This window comes from Lissotriton vulgaris, chromosome 9 (genome assembly GCF_964263255.1).
Source record: "Lissotriton vulgaris chromosome 9, aLisVul1.2, whole genome shotgun sequence".
NCBI lineage: Eukaryota > Metazoa > Chordata > Amphibia > Caudata > Salamandridae > Lissotriton > Lissotriton vulgaris.
Window position 1 is genome coordinate 1,144,818,042 of NC_141697.1, and position 23,682 is coordinate 1,144,841,723.

Below are 23,682 nucleotides of genomic sequence, written 5' to 3' on the forward strand. Positions count from 1 at the left end.
AGACAATTTAACCATGCTTGAAAGGGTAGCAGAGGCTCTTTGCTCCTGTTTAGCAGGGGTAAAGTGCACAGAATTCTAAAGCCAGCAAAAATAAGGCCTAGAAAAAGGCAAAAATGTGAGGCGACAACACAGAAAAGACGCGTTTCCGTCAAAAGATGAACTGGATTTTCTCGTTCTGAAATTAGATGTTTGCCATGCTAAATGCACAATATTGTGCATAATCTTTGAAAATAGAATGCAATGGACTGTTAAGAGTTCAAAATCCACATAAGACAGATATAGTAATGTAATGTGAGATGACTTTGTGTGAAACGGTAGTGCCAGATGAAATCAGGCAGAAGCAATAAAGAAGGTTGTGACATATTTGCACATGTAAAAAAGCAATTTCAGCGAAAATTGCATATTTTATATTCCAGACTTTCAGACAGTCTTTTGGGTGTAGATGTTTCTATTGATTGGTGTGCCTTGAAAACAAATATAACACAAAATATTATTCAATCACGTTTGCAATGTGCCAAAACTCCTAGGGGCATATGTATCATTGAAATTCGCATTCGCAAAGGCCGAAATTCGCCGAATTTCGGCCTTTGCGAATGCGAATTCTCAATATGGTATGTATGAAGCAAATGTGGTTCAAAATAAGGAATCGCACAATGTGCGATTCCTTAAATGCAATGTATCATGCAAAATATTGCTAATTGTCCCTAAGGAATCGCAAATTACCACCAACTTCAAGTTGGTGGTAAGTTGCGAATTCCTTTCAAAAAGCAATTGTTTTAAAAACAAAAGGTGCCATGTGACGCTCATACATGCCCTTAGGGCATGTATGTGCGCCATATGTGCACACATGTCATTTTCAGGGGTGCAGCAGGGTGTCCTTTGGACATCCCTGCACCCTTGCGAATATTCTCAATTTGCGATTAGCAAATTGCTAATCGCAAATTTCCCCTTCATTCCTATGGGCCTCCTGGCCCATAGAAATGAACGGAAAATATTCCTTAATTGCGATTAGCAATTTGCTAATCCCAATTAAGGAATCTTAAGAAATCGCTAAAAAGAAGCTGATTTCTACATACATACCATTTTGCGATTCTCAAATAGCGATTAGCAAAAAATCGCTATTTGAGAATCGCAAAATGCTATTTTGATACATATCGCCCGTAGTATTTTACCAAAAGGGCCTTTTTAGCAAAAGCTTGGTTGTGTCTCTTTGAAAAAATGGATACTGAACATTTATTTTTATTACGTGCAAGGTAGAATTATGGAACATAACAGAAAAAAGGGGGCCTAACTTTCTGTTCATATGGGCTCGTGATTCCACAGTATAAATCACATTTACTATTAGTTCTTGCAATGGGAAGCAGCAAGGGAACTTGCTGCGCAAGCTCATGTGAAAAGGAGAGAGCAAAAATGCTCCATATTTCAAAAGATATGGAGAATTTCTCCGCTTCTCCTCGGACTGTGCACTCTCTAGAGCCAATGCAGGCACCTTCTCACCTTGATGCAAGGGTGCCTGCATTATGTGCAGGATTGTTTTTTTCCCGAAAGGAACACCTTTGTGCACAAAAACAATCCAAAGATGCAGAAAAAAAGAGGAAGTAACAAGGAGAAAAAAGTATATGTGTACTTGTTCATAAAAATGTGGAATGCACCACCATCAAGAAATGATTATGTCCATCCACTGTTCTTTTAGTAGAAAAAACTTCTTTATTCTCCACAATCAGTAAAATGGCAGCCAAACAGCCAATGTGTTTTGTCCATTCAGTGTAGACTTCATCAGGGCTTTGCAATTCAAAGAACAGTGGATGGACATAATCATTTCTTGATGTTGGTGGTGTATTTGTGTGACTCCTACCCACTCCGGCAAATGGGTTTGTCGGTCCCGTTCGCCGTTCGCCGGAGTGGGTAGGAGTCCCGCGTTCATCTCTATCCAGGACCCCACTTAATCGTTGACCGCCGAGCCGCTTCAGGCCCCCTAATCACTGGGTCGGAAGTGGTCTAATATCCTGATGCTCTCCGTTCCTTCATCGCTTATGAAGCATTGCTCATTCCTTTTGGGACGAGGTCGTTATTTATCAGCCCTGACTCCGGTGCTACAACTTGTAATTTTTCAGCGTCTGTTCACTGTCAGCGTTTATTATTACTTTTGAGATACCTGGAATGTCTCCACTGATTATCTTTTAAACCTGGCCCCCTTTAACGCTTGGATCCCCTGTGGGCTCAGCTAAAAGTACAAAACATTGACTTGTGGAACCCTGGGAGCTACCCCCACGTGTTCATTATTTCAAAATCTGCTGACCCCTCTTCATATACAAAAGAGGCTCCGTTACTGTAGGGTATTTAGAACACCTACCCACAGTTTTGCTGTTTCTAGGACCGCTTCCCAGGACCGTGGTACAGACATTATGTTCATTGTCTGCCAGTTCAATATCCCAAGTGCGCCCTGATGAAGGAAGCCTTTTGGCACTTGTCCGAAACGCGCGTCGGCGCTTTTCTTGTCTTTGTGTGTAGAGATATGGATGTGAATGTCTGTGTATAAATTGGACTGTATAAAAGGGATGTTTGAATGTGTGAGTGGATCTATGTGGTACCCCCTTTTTTTGTAGTATCACTGCGTGTCCTAGGTTTTAGAATGTTTTTTGCACGTTCTTGATTATGTACATTCTTCCTAAATGTTTTTTACTGCTTAAATGGAATTATCTAAAAATCATGTCAATATTTATATTTATATTCAAAAAATCAAAATTAAAAACCTTTTTGAATAAATTTATTCTTGTTGTGGTGAGTGGGTTAAACTGCTTATGTGAGTTGAATTTTGTTTCCTAAGGGAACACCCCTTCATGTTCTTTCCCCTCATAAGCTTGTTGCACCATGACCTCTAAAGGGTCAGCCAAACAATCCGCCTCTCAAGGAGGGTCACTCAAGGGGACACTGGACCTATATATAACTAAGGTGACATCGGCTTTTGAGACAATTGAACACAGCCTTTCTAAAGACACCTTATGTTGCGATGGATCCCCTCCGATCTCAACTGACTCGCCGAACTATTTACTACAGAGGGAATTAAATGCTATTTGCAATACCAGGTATATTCCCATAGAACAGGGAGTTGAACAAACCGGTTCCCCAACATGCCCTACGGGTATTGGAAGCCCCCAGCCCAGGAATTTGCATCAACTTAATAAAGGTCCACTGGAAACTCCTGTCGTAATAACAGATAAATTTACCACTCAGGGGATAGCACATCCTCAGGTCCCTACCCAGAGCACAAAACGTAAAGGTATCAAACTCAAGGGGAAACCAGCGAAATACCAAAAAATAAACTTAAGCCCCCCTTTGGTTACTGCCACCACCACACCCGAGACACCCAAAGCATGTCAAATACTGGAAACCCCTATATCCCTTTTACTATCTATTTTGTTGGCCCACTTTGAAGAATTGGTAAAAACCCTATTATCCCCGCTTATTGAAAGGATAGAGAGAATTGGGGAAAAGCTCTCAACAATAGATGAAAATACCAAGCCAATCAAGTCAAACAACCAATTCCAGAGAATAATTGCCCCAAAAACGTCTGACACCACTGTACACAGCAAAAATGCCCAGAATAAGCCACCAGATCCTGTACTATCAGTTTTTAAAAACAAGGAGGTAGTCAAAGAACTGACAATGGCCCTTAGCTCAGTACCCAGAGCTGGGGGTCGAAAGTTGGCAAATGTTCTAAGGGGCTAACTGCGAGTAATAAATGCATAAACTTACCACCAGAGGCAGCACCCTACGTGTGTGTCCTCTCGGGAGTGCCTGAGCTCACCACCGGAAAAATTGAAGGTCACCAGGACCTTAAAAACAAAGTCCAGTTTTGGTTGACAAAGAACAGACCGCTTCCATCCAATATTAATGGGACAATCCTAAATGTGAGAAGGGTGGGGTGGATAGGCTCCGGTCTCAAGAACACAGCGGGAGACCTGGTCATTGTTAACTTCCGGGATAACCAGGTCGTCCCTTATCTGCGAAGCTGGGAGCCACAAAGAGGAGATGGGCCTATAACAACACTTGAATTGTGCGATTTTTACCCTAGAACTGCGTATACGCCAATCACAAGGTGGAGTGTAGAGGGAGGGGGGGGGGTAGGAAGGGCCCTCTATCAATTAGTTACCAGCAGATACCCACCTATAATTACCAGAACCTACTCCCTGGCTCAGATATGTTACTCTGATTGGACAAGGATATTGCTCCTACCAATTCTGTATTGTCTGATTGTAAGGAAAAATGATGTACTTTTATTTTAATTTTATTGTTATTCTAATGTAAATGATTTTTTGTACTTTGTATGCTTTTATGGTTAATAATTTTAACCGAATAAAGTACCTTTGCATTGAATTGAATTTGACTCTGTTGCTGAACGTGAAAATAGGGTCTAGTTTGTGTCCTGCCCTGTGTTTGGGGTCTGTGACAACCTGGGTGAGGCTGGTGTTGTCCATTCATTCCAGGAGGTTGGCTGAGTTCCTGTCTATGTGCTCATCCACGGACGTTGAGGTCTCCTGAGGAAGATATAGTGCTTGGATTCGATAGCGAGTGGGGCAATGAAGTCTGTGATGGTGTTATAAAGTCCTGCTCATGGTCGTGGGGGTGTGTAGGCAAGGGTGCCTTTGATGGTAGGTGTGTCATCAGTGTGGAGTTGGAAATTCATGATCGGCATGGTTTCACTTTTGGTGGTGGTGCAGCAGATTTATTGTTTGTGGATGATGCAATGCCACCTCCGTGTTTGTTGTTGTGGTCCTGGTGTTTCATTATGTGCCCTTTGGGCATTGCAGTGGTGATGATGGGGGCCGAAGCAAGGGTTGAGCCATGGCTGTGTAATGAAAGTCACATCTGGTTTCAGGATGGAGATGGCATCCCAGACTTCATTGGTGTGTTCTGCGAGCAATTTGCCGTTGATCAGGAGGCATCATAGAGGTTCCAGGAAGGTGTCAGCCAGAGGGGTGGGGGTGTTGTGCGATTCTATGAAGGCGCGCAGTCTTAGGTTGCACGTTAACTATCATTGGTGGCAGTGGAACTGTCCTGCTGTTTAGTGAGGCTAAGGGTGGCAGCATTTGTTGCGGTATCCAAGGCACTAAGTTAAGTGATCTGCAGTGAAGTACTTGTGGGTGTCTGGGGCCAGAGTTTCTGGTGCATGGACGGTCACAGACAGGCTTGCCTTTGGTGCACCTTCCGCACGCTGGTGGTGCGGCTGCACTGCGGCCTCCATTAAGTAGACCCTGGAAGGGGAAAGGGCGCTGGGGATGCGGAAGTGTGGTGGAAAAAAGGGAGGCAAAACAGCACTGTAGTGCCAAGGGCTGTGGGAGCCCAAACTGAAGAAACAGAAGGCTCCGCCAACCTTGAAACCAGCACCTACTCTCTGCTAACTGTGGGTCCTACGATGCCAAGTCATAGCACCCAAGTCCTGGACCCTGGAAAGGGGGCCTGAATGTACTCTACCAGGCCATCAGAACCGGTTCATCACCTCTGCTCGATGCATCCACAACACCAGACTTCACATCGCAAGCCCTCATCGATGGGATCCTAGAAGATGATAATGCAGAATCTTGCATTCCAGCTCCTCGAAGCCAATGTACAACTCAGGTGCATGATACATCCTTGACACAGGACCTCCCAACTGTCTGCAACCAGGATTTAAGGTACTTTTGTTCAGTGTATCTAACTGGGTCCCTGCAGTTGGCCAGTGCTTCATCAAGGTGGGCCTGAACTTGTGACTTTGTCATGGTCTGGCACAACCAGATATCCACAGTTGGCACTTTGTTTTTTTTGGTGCTAGTTTTTATTGAAATCTTGAAACCTACATATCTTGATTCTACTGATTGGACTTCGGTTGATTTGATCTTGGTTTATTTATTAAAAGTTTCTCTTTTTTTTCAAAAATGGTGTGGGATTTTTTGTGGTATGTTTTCACTGTTACTGTTTGAAGTTTTGTGCAAATACTTTACACATTGTCTTGAGTTAAGCCTGACTGACAAGCTACCTGAGAGTTGAACACAGGTTAGTTTAGGGTTTGCTTGTGACTTCACCCTGACAAGAATTGTGGTTCCTGCTTGAGCAATGCTTCACCTCCTTCAACCACTAACCCAAATTTTATTAACATTAATTTTATAAGGAAACAGAAAATACCTCAATATCTTACTGGGCATCTGAAGTGCAGAAAAATAAGTAGCTGTTTTCAGAGGTAATTTACAAAAACAGAATAAAAAAGATGCAAATGCAACTATTTTTAGGCAGATGTGCACAATGTGTGGAAGCTTTGTGCTATCACTCAAAGTCGGCTGACCCACTGAGCCATGTGATGGTCTGTAGTTGGATGAAGAAAACTGTGAATGAGAATTCAAAAGACCAATGAGTGAATCCAGTTGACCAGAAGCCCCTCAAAGTTTATATAATATTTATGTTATTTATGTATATTTTTGGAAAACAATTGTTTGAGGGCGAGCTAAAGCTGTCTTCAAGTCCCGACCTATAAAATGACATGCTGTGAAGTGCATGATAGGGCCATTTGCAAGGTCCACACAACCACTGTCTTCTTTGGCAAATACCTACAGCTGCCACTTAAGAACAGCGTCCACTTTGCAAATGTTTAGTGACTAACAAAGGCAATGAGTATACATCTAAAGCCAGATGTTTTAAATGCTGGTTGCAAAATACTGTTCGCAATTTTTGGTCCGTATCTTTGCATTCAGTGTGGTGTTTTGGGAACCAACTTTCGTGCTATTGGGTTGCTTCGCAAAATTCTTAATCATAGTGGGTCGCAACTTGCACTACCTCATGAATATTGTTGAGTTAGATTGCAAATTGTGACCTACTATGATTGCATGCCATTACAGTGATCATGTCTGTGATTGTTTTTTAATAAAGCAGTCTGTTTTCTTCAAAGGAAATTGAAATGTGTTTAAAAAGAAAAGTCTTTTTTTGTTTCTGAGGACTGCCTCAACTTAAACAAATGTATTTCTTTACTTTACTTCCTTTGAGGTGTCTGTAAATTATCAATGGTTTGTGAATGTTTTTTGATTGCATAACATTGATACATAGAATATTGATTCAGTATCTGGTAGTGATGCCTATAATATACACCTTCCAAATACTAAGGGGCCAATTCTCAAAGGATCTTACGTGTAGTAAAGTTACAAGTGCGAAGTTTTTGCATTTGTGGTGGAGTCTCCACTCTTGTGGTGTAATCTCTGTACTCGGGTCAGAATCTCCATATGCCACACTCTCTGCAGTGCACCTCGAGGAGATTTCGCCCCTTGTGTGGAGATTCTGCCATGAGTTCTGAGACTCCACACTTTACTACACGTAAGTCCCTTTGTGAACTGGTCCCCAAATTGATATCAATTTCTGAATACATTTCAGATTCAGAAACACTTTTTTAACTATTAAACATGTTTAGCAAATGTGTAAATGCAAACCCTATGATTTACAGCTTTGTGCCTATAGGAACCTTTGGAACCATTGATATATTTTCTTGTGAATTGCAAGGATGAGGTAACGTTCATTTGCATTCCTCAATGTACTTTGCTTTACAAAGTATTGTAATGTTGAGCTTCTGCAAGTCGTAGAAATGTTTGTCGCTTACTGTGCCACTTTAAGATGTGGAGGCTTATTTTGAGAGCCCCTGCATCACTTGTGCACCATGCACAGTGGTACAGGTGTGATGCTTTCAGTGGCCTCATAAATATTGAGTAAAGCAACTCAACACAAACCTCTGCGTTGCCTAACCCTGCGCCCAGGAGGCGTTCCATGGGCATTGAGATGGGTTTCCTCATGCAACGCCAATGGAATTTGACGCTGCTCCAAACTTACAAAGTAATGTAATCCAGGGTAAACACCAAGCCCGTAAGCCTCCCTAGGTGAGGCATAAGGAGGAGAAATATGTTTATTTCCACACACTTTTTGGGTGTGCTGCAGATCTTAGGATTGTTTTTGTGCAGGACGGTGCCCCTTGAATAAACAGAGGAACCCTTGCACTATCCTGTAAGGTTGCCCATGTTGGCGCTAGGCTGCCGACACAGCGCCAGGCCAGGGAGAAAGGGCAGGAATTCACCATATTGCTTAGATACGGTACACTCCTGCCCTTTCACTTTAGCATAGGGCTGGGCAGTAAGGTGCCTTGCTGTGCTGCCCTACGCCAAAATTCCATAAATAAGCCCCATTGTGTTTTCATTTTCACCCCTATAAAGCCTGTAAATGTGTACCACGCAGGCTTTGTAAGGATAAAAATGTTTTTGATACATTAGGCCTACTGTGTTTTGGTTCATTCTTTTCAAATAATTACAAAACTTTAATTGTGTTACATTGATATATAAAATAACATACTGTATGCCCAATATTATTATGATGTAATGCATAAATGTGTCTGCAATTTCTTTAAAACACAATGGGAAAAACTAACCATATAGCAGTTTAACAAATAGAAACCTATTAAAGTTATTTAAATTATGCTCCTCAAACTATTCCCCACTTTACAAAATAACGCGATGGACAATGGCAGAATAATCCATTGAGCAGTCAAAAAGAACATTACAATAGCACCAGCAACATAACAATAACCGAGTTTGTTAGATAGGAATGGTAACAGGCACATTAACAGATTTGCTAGATATCGAAGCTGATATCGTCATGCTTCTTCATTTGCATCCTGTTATTACTTCTGCAGGGATTTTACAATGAAGTCGCCAACCCCCTGCTGGTGGACGTCCAGCTTCAGTATCCTGAAAACGAGATATCTGACCTAACGCAGAACATCTTCAAGAACTACTATGATGGCAGCGAAATAGTGGTTGCAGGACGAATCATTGACAATGACCTGAACACATTCACTGCTGAAGTGAAAGGGCTGGGAGTAAGTCGCAATTTCCTTTGTTTTGAACATATTCCTTGCTTGCGTTAACAGTATGTGGCGTATCAAGAGGCTTATTTGCAAGCCTCTTGTGCCGCTGTTGCATTACTTTTAATATGGGAAAAACTGACATACCAGTGGCCAAGGGGCTTACAAATATGGCCCCAATTCTACAAAAAAGTTGACATATTTACAAGCCCTGTGAGCCACCGGAACGTCACTTTTTTGTGACAGCATGGCGCACAGAGCTTAGCCATATCTACAAGGCCACGTAAAGCCAATCTACGTGACTTTTCATGGCATCGTAGAGATGGGGTAAAGCAAAGCAGCGCAAGTTGCTGCCTTGCCTTAGTCTGCGGCAAAGAGGCGTTCAATGGGTGTTGCTGTGGGTGTTCCCACGCGAGACCCATGGACTTTGATGCTGCCCCAGATTTACAATATCTTTTAAACCTGGGTCAGCGCCAAAACCTTGGGCCTCATTTACTATATTTTGGCCTAGGGCAGCACGGCAAGCCTTCCTGCCTCGCTGCCCGTTGTGAGAAATGGTGCATTCCTGTCATCTTCCACAGTGCTGGTGCACAAATAGCTGCCATGCGCCAAGGCAGGCAACCTTTTACTATGGTGCAAGTGTATCTGTGTTGAAATCAGATGGTTTTTGTGGGGAATGAACACCCTCGCTCCCAAAAATGACCATTACGCCGCCCATGGGGAGACATAAGATTTTGACGCATTCCAAGTTTACAGATTCTTGTATATCATGGAATATGTCAAATACCATGAGTGCTACGTGGGAACACCCACCGCAACGCCCATGGCATGCCTTCCCATCACAGTCTAAGGCAAAGTAGCAACTTGTGCTGTGTTGCCTCACACCATAATTACAGGCCATGAAAAGCCATGCAGAGTGGCTTTACTCGGCCTTTTAGATATGGCTAAGCCCTGTGCTCCACTGGAATGTCTCCTTCCAGTGGCTCACAGGGCATGTAAATTAGCCCCCTTTGCACCACCTTAGAGTAGAGTAATGAGGATAAATGTGGTGTTCCTTCCTGCACAAAAACAACTATGCCATCAAAGCAGACACACTTGCACCATGGTGCAAGGGTGCCTGCATTGGCGCGCAGCTGCTAATTATGTCGAGATAGACCCTTACTTGGTCCAAAATATGATTCTTCACAAAGTGCTTTGCAGTCCCTGTTATTGGAAATGACAGGAGGTTGGTATTTATTTATTTGTTTATGTATCTATTTCAACTCATCGATGCTTGAGATATTCTTCTCCTGTGCTGGGCCATAATAGAACTGGATGTGCTCATGATGAGCTCAGCTCGTCATGAGCACACGAACACAGTGCCTCGTGACGAGCTAAGCTCGTCATGAGCATCGAAGGGGTTAAAAATGCAACTTTCCATAATGGAGTGGGTGAGTGAGGAGTACCAAATCACTTTACATAATATTAGTTATTTAACTTTCACTGATTCAATTAAAGATCATCAATTACAGTGGCATATGTGAAAAAACAAAAAAATACATTACTCACTTGAAGAATTCCAAATCAGGAATATTCACATATATACAATAAAATTAAGGTCGAAGTCATTTGCCCTTCATCAAGCAGTAAATAACCTGAAGAGGCCGGAAATAAACAGCCTTACAAGCATTTTATGAATGATACAGATAAGAGCTATGTCCCAAACCTGGCTGATATATAGGTTAAAGTTTTTGCAACACTTCGTGTGAAATATTCAAATGTTTTCGAAAGAGAAGATTTTCCAGACAGAAGGAAGGAGTTGGAACTTCAAAATAAGCAAAGACCTCTAGGGAGAATCAATTGTTGTACTAGGTAATTCAGAGTACAAGAGCGAAGAGCTTTGGTGATCATACAACCCAACTTGGAGATACTCTTAGCATCAACAGGTAATCACAGAAGTAGCCAATTAGAAGTGATGGGCATAGGATGGTTTTTATCATAGGTGCCAGGTGTTTTTTCAGAAATAAAGTGGATAAGCAGATCCCCTGGTCAAGTCTGGATTGGACTGAAGTTTGCAATTCTTTTGAAAACCAATTTGAGAGGCAAAATGTAATATTAATGTTAATGTGTGTTTGTGGAATATGTTTTTATGTTTCCCTGTGTTTTATGAAAACCTTGAATATAGAGCAGTCGATAAGTAACTGTATGCAGCCTGTCATTTTAAGCAAATCAACCCACACTCGAGCTAGATTGAATCAGTGGGGAGGGGCGAGGGGTAATAGTTAAAAGAAATTCTGGGCCAGACTTATTAAATTTCCATTTGCAAAAGAGTGCAGTAAATGTATCAATAAAAAGAACTTCTCAAAACTGACTTATGAACTAAGAGGCCTGTTCAAAAAGTTCCAAATTATAGTGGGTCTCATTTCAAATCTACCTCCTCAAAATTCATGTGGTATGTTGTGACTTTGCGCAACTAAAATTTGATGCAATCACAGGGATTATGGCCTGCTGGAGTCAGGAGACCACCAAGTATCTGATCGCATTTTAATAAAGAAAGTGTTTGTAAGAAATTGTGTTGAATATTGACTGGGATGTAAACCCTGGTCAAGACGGAACCACAGTCCTTGTCAAGGTAGGCACTAGCAAACCCCAAATTAGCCTGTGTTTACCCCCTTCATACCTTGGCACATAGCAGTCATGCTTAATTTAGAGGCAATGAGTAAAGTATTTGTGCAACACTTCAACCAGTAAAACATTGAAAATTCACTGACTGACAATCACTGTTGCCTGCCGGCACCGAGGCATTGCTCCTTTTTCTGCAGATCACTGATCCAATCGACCTCAGCTTAGCGACGGCCATCGAGCCGTTCCCCAATCATTAAGTGCATAATCACTTCGAGAACATCGATAAGGTTTCCAAACCTTACAACAAGGATTTCTAGCGTGCCCAGTACTGGCCCTACCATTTATTTTCCGAAACTTCGGATGGCACCCGGCCCAAGCCTATTCCCACCCTATTGAGACGCCCTTGCTGGATCGGACTCGGCCGAGCCCAAGCTGCGGTCATCGAGCCCCCATCTGTAATAATAAGGGAAGCCCCCAGGACGCTGGCGCTCCCTATCCCGTGCCTATACGGAGAACTTCAACCTCCTCACCTCCAACAGAGGCTTATGTAATTTTTAAACCAGGCAAAACATTTATTTAAGTCCTGAAGATGATCCCTTTATAATTTGAGCACGGGATCGAAACGTCGACTCCTCTGAGTAGACATACGTCTAATGAATGTATATCTATATCTGTATGTACTACTCCAGGAGATACTGCTAATTTTGACTTGAAACAGTACCCTGTTTGCTCATGCCCTTTGCCTGAAACACCCTTTCTTTCCTATCCTCTCTCTCATCTTTCTCCGGTACGGCACAGGATTGTGCCTTACTGCAATGAAATGTTTGTTGCATGAATGTATCTAGAATCTATTTATTTGATTAATAAATTCCCTGTCCGGCTGGATAAGGGAGATCTAAATACCTGGTAGGATACAGTAAGCAGAAGACCTGAGTCGAAATTTCACCTTTGAGGTCAGTTGTTTTTCTGGCTTGGTTTTCTACAAGGCCCCAGTCAAAAACTGGAAGTCTGGAGCTTTCAGTGGGATGAACCTAAAGTGCAGACAGTGTCCAGTGGCGTAATGAAAGTTGAGGGGGCTCCCTGCCTCGCACATGGAGGGTCCCCGCTCCATATTTAACCTGGAGGTATTGTGCCTGAGTACTGTGCTGATTAGGCCCCTGCAGCTAAGGGGCCCCAACGCACCGCGGGTACTCCGGGGGACTGTATTATGCCCCTGACTGGGTCGCAGTTCTGCAATCAGCAGCACACATAGAAAGAGGGAAAAGCATTTTAGGATTATCTCAGCTGTCCCTTCCTGCACAAAACCAATCCTGCTTACAACACAGGCACCCTTGTACCATGGTGCAAGGGTGCCTGTTTTGGTGCTAGGCTGCCAAAACAGCGCCAATGCAGGGGGAAAGGACAGGTATGTGCTGCATTGGATAAATACGCCTCATTCCTACCCTCTCCATGTGATGCAGTGCATTCCAGCAAGGTAACTTGCTGCACTGTCCTGTGGCAAACATTTCGCAAGTATGACCTAAAATGTTCAGTGTTTTTCCAGCACATATTTCAGGAAAGATTTTACCTATCATAATTTAGGTGCTTAAACAGTGCACTATTGTCATGATAATCATAGTCTTTATCTTGATTTGGACGAATAACACTTATTTGTGGTGCTTAGCATTGAGAATCACCTGCCCGGGTATTTTCTTTTTCAAATAGCTCTTATCACATCCATTGCACTGGTCAGTTAATTTTACAAATTCACTATGATTATTTCAGCAGACATTCGATGTGCTTATAACAAACCTTAACTTTATTTATTAGACCTATAACAACATTTTTGTGACTTCAGAGTGACTATCTCACTACCTTTTAAATAGTTTTCTTTGCTTTCTTTACAGGCTAACACTTCCATGGCATTTCCTGAAAAAATAAATATTGCAGAACGAGAGGAAGCACAAAAACAGCAAGAATACATTTTTGGAGACTTCACTGAGAGACTGTGGGCCTATCTTACTATCCAGCAGCTCCTGGAAAAAAAGTAAATTACCGTATAGCCAAATATTTCTTATGATTAGCTTTTTTTACTTTTTTTAAACAGAGATATATGAACATGGCATCTATTTTAATCAAGAATACTTCAGAAAAACAAAGGGAAATGCATGTCCTTATTTAAGAAAAATAAACAGTGATTAACGATATCCTTGAGGAATATAGTACGTTACAACGTGTGCTATTACCACGTGTGGCATTACATCGCAAGTCGTTTCAACGACTTGCCCTAGATGGCGCACTGGACTTTGGAATAGTATAATTACTATTCCTACTCCAGTTAGCGAAACAGCAGGGAAGGTGTTGGAATTAAAATCCAACACATTCCCTAGGACTCAATAGTAGACTTCTGCAATCAGAAAATAAGAGTTTCTTTGCAGGCCATGTTGGAGACTGGTAGAGGGTTGTTCTTGACTGTGCCTGACTCTAACATGGATGGCACAGTTGATAGACTTTGCCACCGTCCTCAAGCCCTACATGTCCACATCTCACTTCTGTGCTAGAACTCTTATTCACTGCACTGCCAACTTCTCCATTGCATTATATCCATTAAAGAAGGCGCAAATTGCAACTCTCTCTGATTGCCTAGCTATCAGGGATATTAGCCTGAAAGGGGCAGTGGACCACCATCCCTGTGAATGTATTCCCGAATTGATTTTTAAAGTAGCCCAAGTTTCTTAAAGAAAACAAAAGAAAATTGGCAGTGGTTCCCAGGACTACACCTGACTATCCCTGAAGCTACCACCATGATTCATAAAGGGGAAGGAGTCCAAGGGGGACCCTTTCAAGTTTGCAAATCAGTTACCACCCCAACATAGAAATCAGAAATGTTACAATAGCTTGAGACTAGAATTACGGTCACGACCCATTGATTCATTAGATACCAATTCAGAATTTAGAAGGGATGCCCATGGCACATCCCTTCCAAATTGCGAATCGTTACCATTTTCTAGGCTCTTGGATTTTGAGGAATGGAAGGTTTTTGACTATTAAAACATTTGTACTTCTGACTCCAGATGCCTATTTAGACAAATGTGCGTGAGTCATAAATTCCCTACACCTTGACACTTTTACTCTGTGTAGGAAAGCGGGTTAATAGTTAAAAAGGGTGGAAGCCCCACTCAAATAATGAACTCAATCTTTGTAAGGGTAAGCTAAAAAAAAAGTAAAATAGCTGTGCTTAACATTCTGTTAGCTTGGCACAAAAGCAGTCCGGCTTAACTTAGAGGCAATGTGTAAAGTAGTTATGCAGCACTCAAACAGTAATAATGGGAAAACACAACACAAGAAAAATTCCAAACCTATTTAGGAAACTAGAGTCAATTTAATAAATGAAAATACACTATAAATAGCACCCAGAAGTACAACCAACCACTGGAGGTTATCTGGTTGTTCTGGACTGGGTCAAAGTCTCAAGTTCAGGCTGCCCATGATGAAGCAGATATCAGATGAAGAGACCAGGTATGTCCCACTGTAGAGTTTACCTTCTCAAGCCCAAGTCCATGCGAGGAGCTGAATGTAGAGTTTTGCTTTCATGTGGGACACAGCGAGATCCATGTTTGAATCTTATACGGTTCCCACTAAAGAAAGTAGGACTGCGTATTAGGGTAACACAACTTCAGACTGTAGGGACTGAGTCCATCCATATCATCAGGAAATGTTAGCCCAAGTCTTAGCAAGCTCGGAGTGCCTCACCCAAACCCCTTAACTTCCTGGGGTGGCAGATAATTTTGACAACCACAAACATGACACTCTGATCCCCAAGGGAATTATGGAAACAGATCTTACCCCTTTCATTGTTTTCTAATGCATACCAATGGTAAACACAAGAGAGATATAAATAGGCTGTCCTGTTTTCAGTTTTTATTTTTGGTAAATTCTGGTGGGGTTTTTTCAGTGTTTTAAATATCTTAAAAAACAGTTGTTATCAGTGGTTACATATTTTCGCTCCACTAAAAACAACAGAAAAAGTGTTTTTCCGGTGTTTATGAAACGTTTTGCTTTTATTATTGCTTGCTTTCTGCACTGAAAGAACATGGTATTTAGACAGTGTACATATAGTGTATATGAGGTCCAAATAGATTTTTGCAAATTAATCTTATTGTAGTACACCATACAATACGTCTTCAGTGAGTCTTTGGGTCATGTGCGCTCGCTCTTTCCTTTCCATGTAAACTTCTGTTAAAAGGCCCTCTCAGCAGTCATAGCCCCTTGGGCTGAGAACTATCAGCTAAGGGACACAGTTGGGATGACTCTTTCTTTGATGCCACATAAAGCACAAAATGATAAATATTTGCATTTTAGTTCCTGTGCATAGAAAACAGTGCCCCAGAATGGACTAAAAAGTCAATAGCATCCCTCATTAACTCTGAAGATTATAAAGATGCGTTCAGCATACCATCTAACAAGTGGCATGGATTTCCTACAGGGACTCACTTCAGCTCGGGTATCAATTTTGACAGGTCATCACACAACTTTTTTATGTATGTAGCTGAATCACTGCAAATACAAACAATATCACTCCAATCGTTGTTGAACTTGTGAAGAACCTGTTTGGCAGAGCATTACAAGTGACACTGCGTTCCATGTTTTCCAAAAGTGTGGTGTCATGTTTTCACCACTATCCCAGATGCTTGGTGATATATATATACTTGTCACTATACCTTGCATTGAATGTTTAAAGCCTGAGGTGTTGGCAATTCACCTACTATCAATACTGACCCACTAGAAACTATGGTATGATGATGTTAAAGGTTTTTACCCATTCTCTGTGGGTAAATGTGATGACACATATTAGGAAAGATTTCTATGAAACCAGCCATTTTACCCATCAGTGAAAGAATCAAATGCAGCCAAAATATCAAATATGAGTTTGATATTTCCTGATTCTCTATAGTTTATAAAACAATTAAACTAGACCTAAAACGTGAAACTAAACCCAGCATCTTTAGACCAAAGGCCACAAAACTGAAAAAAGTAAAAGGAAGAAGAAACAATATTTTAGTGGCATCCCTAAAGAACAAAACTCAAGCAGAATAATGTTAGCCAGTCTTTCTTACTGCTAGCTTGTACATCAAATTTACATTGTATTGACCCCTTCAGGAATAAAAAAATGACTCTTTCAGTCTCTTTTTCCTTACTTTGAATGGCATTTAGTTTGTGGTTGTCCAGGTGTTTTTTCAGTGTTTATATGTTTTCACCGGTGAGGGCTGTTTTTCTTTCAGTGGGGTTTTATCAGTTATTATAGGTTTAAACCTAAAACCCCACAGCCTAGATATAAATAAAGGTTTTAGTACATTTATTGAAACAATTCTAGTCTTGCATAGAGAGAATGAACTGCAATTAATAAGCAGATAAAAGAAAGCAATGTAACCTGCATGATGACCATGGTGACCAGAATAAACAATCTAACCATGACAGTCTGATTACTGTGTATTTTATCCTATTACTTCCCCTACTCTGAGAGCATAGTGGGTGTACCCTCTGCTCAATCTCTTAGGTTAGCCTGAACTCCACCTAGATAACAGGGAATCAGCTTGAATTGTAACTGCAAATTCATCTCTGCAGGATGGAAGATCAGGGTCAGCAGACCTGCGTTTCAAACACAGGATTCGTTCCAGGACATTCAGGACCAGAGTGAGCCTCTGACCCGTAAAAGGGCAGTTCACTATTTAGATAATAAAAACCACTGTATTAGAGGTACAACTCTGATACAATGATGTGTCTAAATGTTAGAAGCTGTCTCCAAATGCGTAACGCAAGGGCTAGGTTAGCTTGTTCTGTGTTCCTAGCTTTGAGCGGAGTGTACTGGTTACACAGCGAGGAAGACTTTCTAAAACACATGTACAGCGTATTCTCAGAAAAATATTGTACAAGCGAAACGTGTAAACATAACATTAGTAAAACACTGTCTACTAAAACATGCACAATATAAAACTAAAATGAAGACCCAAAGTGGGTCCAAGATGGCTTCACGGTAGGCACAAGGAGAAGGTCGGGAGTCACGGATGGTCGATGTGGCGGAGTGAACAGCCGGTCATCACTGTAGCTTCCAACTGGTGGTCAAAACGTACTGTCACAGCTGATGTGGCCTGTTGTGGCTGACAGAAATATCACGGGTAGCTGGTGGTTCATTTTGGCAGGCATTCCGGGTGTTGTGATTTTTGGCATAAAAAATCGGCTTCACCGTGGCAAGGAGCACAAAAACTCTGTATTTTACCTGGAGTTCAGGAGAAGTACATTATGGTACAATTCAAGGGTCCAGGACTTGGTGGGTGGGCACCTCTTGTAGATCTGGACTTACTTCAGCAAAGGGTTACCCCAGACGGAAAGCATTGTCAGATAGGTCCAGTTGGTGCTGATTAGGTGGGCATTTGCAGGGAGCTTTTTGAAAGCTTGTTGTGCTTGTGTAGCTCAAACAGGAGGCCAGCCAACAGACCCTTGGCATCACTACAGGCTTTGCATGGGAGAAATACCTGGCCTACTCCCAAAATAATTTTAGGTCAGTTCTTCCCCTGGGGTTGGCTCCCAACCATCATGGGAGACCAAAGCAAAGGCAGGTCTATTGACAGGTTCCTTTGTTTGTACTGCAGGCAGGGTCCTTTGAAGTGTAATCAAGTACTTCTCCTCCCCAGCCATTCTATCAGGAAGGCCACTCCCTTGATACCCAGGACTCTTTTGTTCCCAAGTCTGTTAGGAATATATAAAACACCTCAGGAGAGGCATTCACAGACATGTGAATGGGACCCTGGACACTGGCAGAAAGACACATATAGTTTAGGCAGAAGAATTCAAAAAGTGGCATTTTCAATATAGTAACTTACAATCTGACATTTCCATTAAAGAGGATTTTAAATTACAATTCAGGTGAGTGCAAGAAAAATTCCTCTATCATCCCCAAACTGTAGTTACGATGTAATGAGTGTAATACAGTAAGCCAGTGTTATTCTACAGGAAAGATAGCATTACAACAGTAAAATACAACTTTAGGAGTTTTTCACAGCCACAACATGTAAAACTTAAGTACACAATTCCTACTTTTTAAATACCATTCACATGCTCTTTGAGGCTTCAGGTCATACATCAGGGGGAATTATAACTCCTAAAATGGAAGGTGTAGGTCTGGCAAAATATTTATTTTGTCAGGTCGAAATTGTGGTTTAAAACTGCACTACTGTCTGCAGTGTTTTACAGTGCCACTTTAGTGGGAGACACAATGAGTGCTGCAGCCTTCTTGTAGCATTTAATGTAGAGTCCCTGCGTACAGGTAGTAGCATGTACTAGGGACTTGAAAATAAATTAAATGCGCCAATTGTGTGTATGCAAATGTTACCGTGTTTAAGGAAGAGAGCACAAGCACTTTACCACAGGTTAACAAGGATAAAGTGCACAGGGCCATAATGCCAACAATAATTAGTTCAGCAAAAATCGACAAGTGAAGGCAAAAGGAAAGTCTAGGCAAATACCAAACCAAGAATGACAGGTCTAACAAACATCACCATAGCGGAAAATGGGGAGTTCACATCACTAAGACAGAAAAACCTAGAAAGACTACCAGCTTTGGTGTGGTCAATTCCAGGCCGACGTTTCATTGAAACATTTATTTCCAGTAGAAAGTTAGACCATCACAACAGTTTGTTTGTTGATTGTCATCCCTCATCAGTATCAGACGCCTGAGGGCTCCGTTGTCTCCCTGAACCAAAAAGTGTGGTCTCCTAATCTTCAATGCCAAAACCACTGCATCTGACGTCTGATTTTTCGCTGACAGGACATGTAAACCTTAAGTACACATGTCCTACATTTTGAATATCATGCACCCATCCCTATGAGCCTTTATGGCTTACCTTAGGGGTGATGTATAAATAATGAAAAGGAAGGTGTAGGCCTGGCAAAATGTTTATTTTGCTAGGTCGAAATAGCAGACATGTTTTACAGTACTACTTTATTAGGTAGCAAAATGAGAGATGCACCCCACTTGTAGCTTTTAGTTTACAGGTATAGGGAGTACCATTTACTAGTAACTTATATATACATTAAATGTGCCAGTTGTGTGAATGCCAATTATACCTGGTTTCTTGGAGAGAGCACAAGCACTTTACCACTGGTTATCAGGAGTAAAGTGCATAGAGTCCTAGTGCCAATAAAAACAAGCTCAGCAAAAATGGGGAAGTTAAGGCACTGGGGGAATTACACGCCAAGGATGTAATGTCTAACACTCTGCAACTTAAGTCTAAAACCATATGAATTTCCATTTCTCCTAGATAGTACTAAAATATAATGCTCGCACGACTAATCTGTACTCATTTCCCACTCACCTCCATCTCAACAAAACACAAATGGCTTATGATTAGGACATTTCTCAACATAAAGAAGGTCCATTCTTTACCATGCCTTTTCAGTAATCTCTGTGCACTCAGTCACCATCACTTCTGATACCAAGAACATACCGGCTCTAGTGCACTGCTGCCACCAGAACAAACACACTCTCAGAACACTGGCATCTACATTGATGCCAAGCTCCCTTACCTAAAGCACATATATACAAGAATGTATAAATCTAAAACAATTTTAATAAGTTAAAAGCACAAACAGAGTTGTGGAAAGATGGCGCTGAGAGGTGAAATTTGAAGTCAGCTCTCATGAAAGCCAATCCTATTCAAGCTATCAATTTCAGCATGTAATAGAGGCTAGCCAAAATATTGGGCATGCAACAACTCTTGTCACTCCATAAAACAGATAGTAACTTTATCTGAAATATTTATACCGGATCACTGACATAATATAGAATGACAAAATATAGACTTACCAAAATATAGTCACCAAAATATAGAATGCCAAAATATCGAATTCCTATCTACAAACAGGTAAGTACAAAAATATCGAATCCAAAATATAGTCTGTAAAAAATATAGTCAGTCAAAATATCGAATTTTTTTAAATGTCTTAAAAGTAATTTAAAATGAATGAAATAATAAATATAATTATCTAAAACATACTTAAAAATACTGAAATAATCTTAAAACTCAGATATAATTAATTTAAGTTATTAAAACAAAATCTACAATATTTTACCGTAGGATAGCAGGAGGGTAACATTTAATATTACCACTCCAGTGAGTGCAACAGTAGGGAAAGCGTTGGATAGCGTAGGGGTAAAAAATACTATTCTCACTCCAGTGAGTGCAACAGTAGGGAAAGCGTTGGATAGCATAGGGGTAAAACCCTAGCAAACCCCTACCTTCCCCATAGAGCGCTGCGATCTAGCACAGCTTTCCTGGCTACTGTTAATAAGATCAGACGCACCAGATGGGGCGGGCGCTCCTTTTCTTGGAATGCCGCAAAGGCATGGAATTCCTTGCCCATCTCCCTCCGTAGTGAACCCAGCCTTCTAAAATTTCGGAAGGAATTAAAAACCCACCTGTTCATCTAATTCTCTTTCACCTTATAATAGTCTGACTATACACAGCGCTACGAGGCCTCCGGGTTGTTTGCGCTTTACAAAACTCAATTAATATTAATAATAATAAAAAATACTATTCCCACTCCAGAGAGTGCAACAGTAGGGAAAGCGTTGGATAGCGTAGGGGTAAAAATTACTATTCCCACTCAAGAGAGTGCAACTGTAGGGAAAGCGTTGGATAGCGTAGGGGTAAAAAATACTATTCCCACTCCAGTGAGTGCAACAGTAGGGAAAGCGTTGGATAGCGTAGGGTAAATATTACTATTCCCACTCCAGAGAATGTAACAGTAGGGAAAGCGTTGGATAGCGGGAGGGTAAAAAATACTATTCCCACTCCAGTGAGTGCAACAGTAGGGAACGCGTTAAATAGCGTAGGGGTAAAAAATACTATTCCCACTCCATAAAGTGCAACAGTAGGGAATGCGTTGGATAGCGTAGGGGTAAAAATGAATATTCCCACTCCAGAGAGTGCAACAGTATGGAAAGCGTGGGATAGCGTAGGGGTAAAAAATACTATTCCCACTCCAGTGAGTGCAACAGTAGGGAAAGCGTTGGATAGCATAAGGGTAAAAATTACTATTCCCACTCCAGAGAGTGCAACAGTAGGGAAAGCGTTGGATAGCGGGAGGGTAAAAATTACTATTCCAACTCCAGAGCGTGCAACAGTAGGGAAAGCGTTGGATAGCGTAGGGGTAAAAATTGCTATTCCTACTCCAGAGAGTGCAACAGTAGGGAAAGCGTTGGATATTCAAAGGGTAAAAATTACAATTTCCACTCCAGAGAGTACAACAGTAGGGAAAGCTTTGGATAGCGTAGGGGTAAAAATTACTATAACCACTCCAGAGAGTGGAACAGCAGGGAAAGCGTTAGATAGCGTAGGGGTAAAAAATACTATTCCCACTCCAGAGAGTGCAGCAGTAGGGAAAGCGTTGGATAGCAGGAGTGTGAAAATGACTATTCCCACTCCAGATAGTGCAACAGTAGGGAAAGCTTTGGATAGTGTAGGGGTAAAAATTACTATTCCCACTCCAGAGAGTGCAACAGTAGGGAAAGCGTTGGATACCGTAGGGGTAAAAAATACTATTCTCACTCCAGAGAGTGCAACAGTAGGGAAAGCTTTGGATAGCGCGAGGGTGAAAATTACTATTCCCACTCCAGTGAGTTTAGCAGTAGGGAAAGTAATGATTTAATACATTATTAAAAAAAAATTAAATATCAATCCCAATAAAACATTAATTGAAATTAATAACCAATTTTATATTATGTAATAATTAATTAGAAATACCACTACATATTAGTTATTAAAACTTAATAACCTATTCATAAATATGTAACAACTAATTAATTTTCAATAACAAAAACGAATTAATAATACAAATTAATACCAATTGAAAATTAACAGTAAATTAATTATCAATACACAAAAAGTATTTTTAACATGTAATTAATTACAATTATATTACTTCCCACCCTATTCCCCTATAAACCCACATCCCACTACAGAAAATACATTAATACAATTATCATAATTATCAAATATTTAATTAATACAAAATAATTACCAATTAATAAAAATTTATTGCCAATTAATAGAAATTAATTACCAATTAAAAATTAATTAACAATAAATGTAAAATCAATACCAAAGAATGAAAACAATTATTTACTTAATTACAATTAAATTACTTCCTACCCTATTCCCCTATGAACCCACAACCCGCTACAGAAAATAAATTTAGAAACTTAACATAATTAACAATGAATCAATTAATACAAATTAATTGGCAATTAATAACAATTAATTACCAATTAAAAAATAACAATAAATTCAAAATGAATACCAATAAATAAATAAAAATATGTACTTAATTACAATTAAATTACTTCCCACCCTATTCCCCTAAAAACCCAGAACCCGCTACAGAACTAAAAAGCAAAATTTAATTAAAAATTTATAATAAATGCTAAAAATTAATATTTAATTTAATATAATTAAATTACTTCCCACCCTATTCCCCTATAATCCCACAACCCGCTATAGAATTAAATCACGCAAAAATTAAATAACATAAAATTCATTACTTAAAATACATTAAACATACATTACAAAAATTAATATACACTTTTCACACATATACTAACATACAAAACACTTTAAAAAATTGATATTATTAAAAAATCGATATATTTAATGCCTATATTGTATACTTCGATATTTTGACTTCTATATTTTGAAAATCGATATTACTTACCTTAAATTCGATATTTTTAACCACTATATTGTGTCCATTCGATATTTTGTCCATTCTATATTTTTACTTCGATATTATGTCCATTCTATATTTTGGAATCAATATTATGACTGTTTACCATTTAGACCATGAAGCCATCTGGGAAAGTCAAATAATGCTAAACATAATTTATGATGTATGATAAAATTGCAAAAGAGCAATGTAGCCTTGATAATCTACTGATGAAAGAAACGGGCACATACATGGCGGATCATCATGAAACTGAGTTTTACAGCCTCTTATAAACATAGCAGGATGGGGGCTGTTCTACTTTTACTGAAAAAGCTTACTACCTTAATCTGGTAAGGTAGCTTAAATAAAGATGCATTCAAGTGTCTCTATCTAATCGTGAACACTTTTAAAAGTAAACTTTAGACTCAAAGCTGTTTAGGTTTACCTTAGATCTATATAGTAATGGATAT

General features: G+C 40.4%; 1 protein-coding gene across 1 annotated transcript in view; it reads left to right on the top strand.

Moving 5' to 3' along the window:
• LOC147692933 (inter-alpha-trypsin inhibitor heavy chain H3-like) overlaps window positions 1–23,682 on the top strand; it is a 395,157-nt gene that overhangs the window by 153,814 nt on the left and 217,661 nt on the right. Inside the window, exons 12-13 of the mRNA XM_086939194.1 lie at window positions 8,699–8,884; window positions 13,360–13,499. Of these exons, the coding sequence (XP_086795320.1) occupies window positions 8,699–8,884; window positions 13,360–13,499 (326 nt within the window). The remainder of the gene's footprint in view (window positions 1–8,698; window positions 8,885–13,359; window positions 13,500–23,682) is intronic.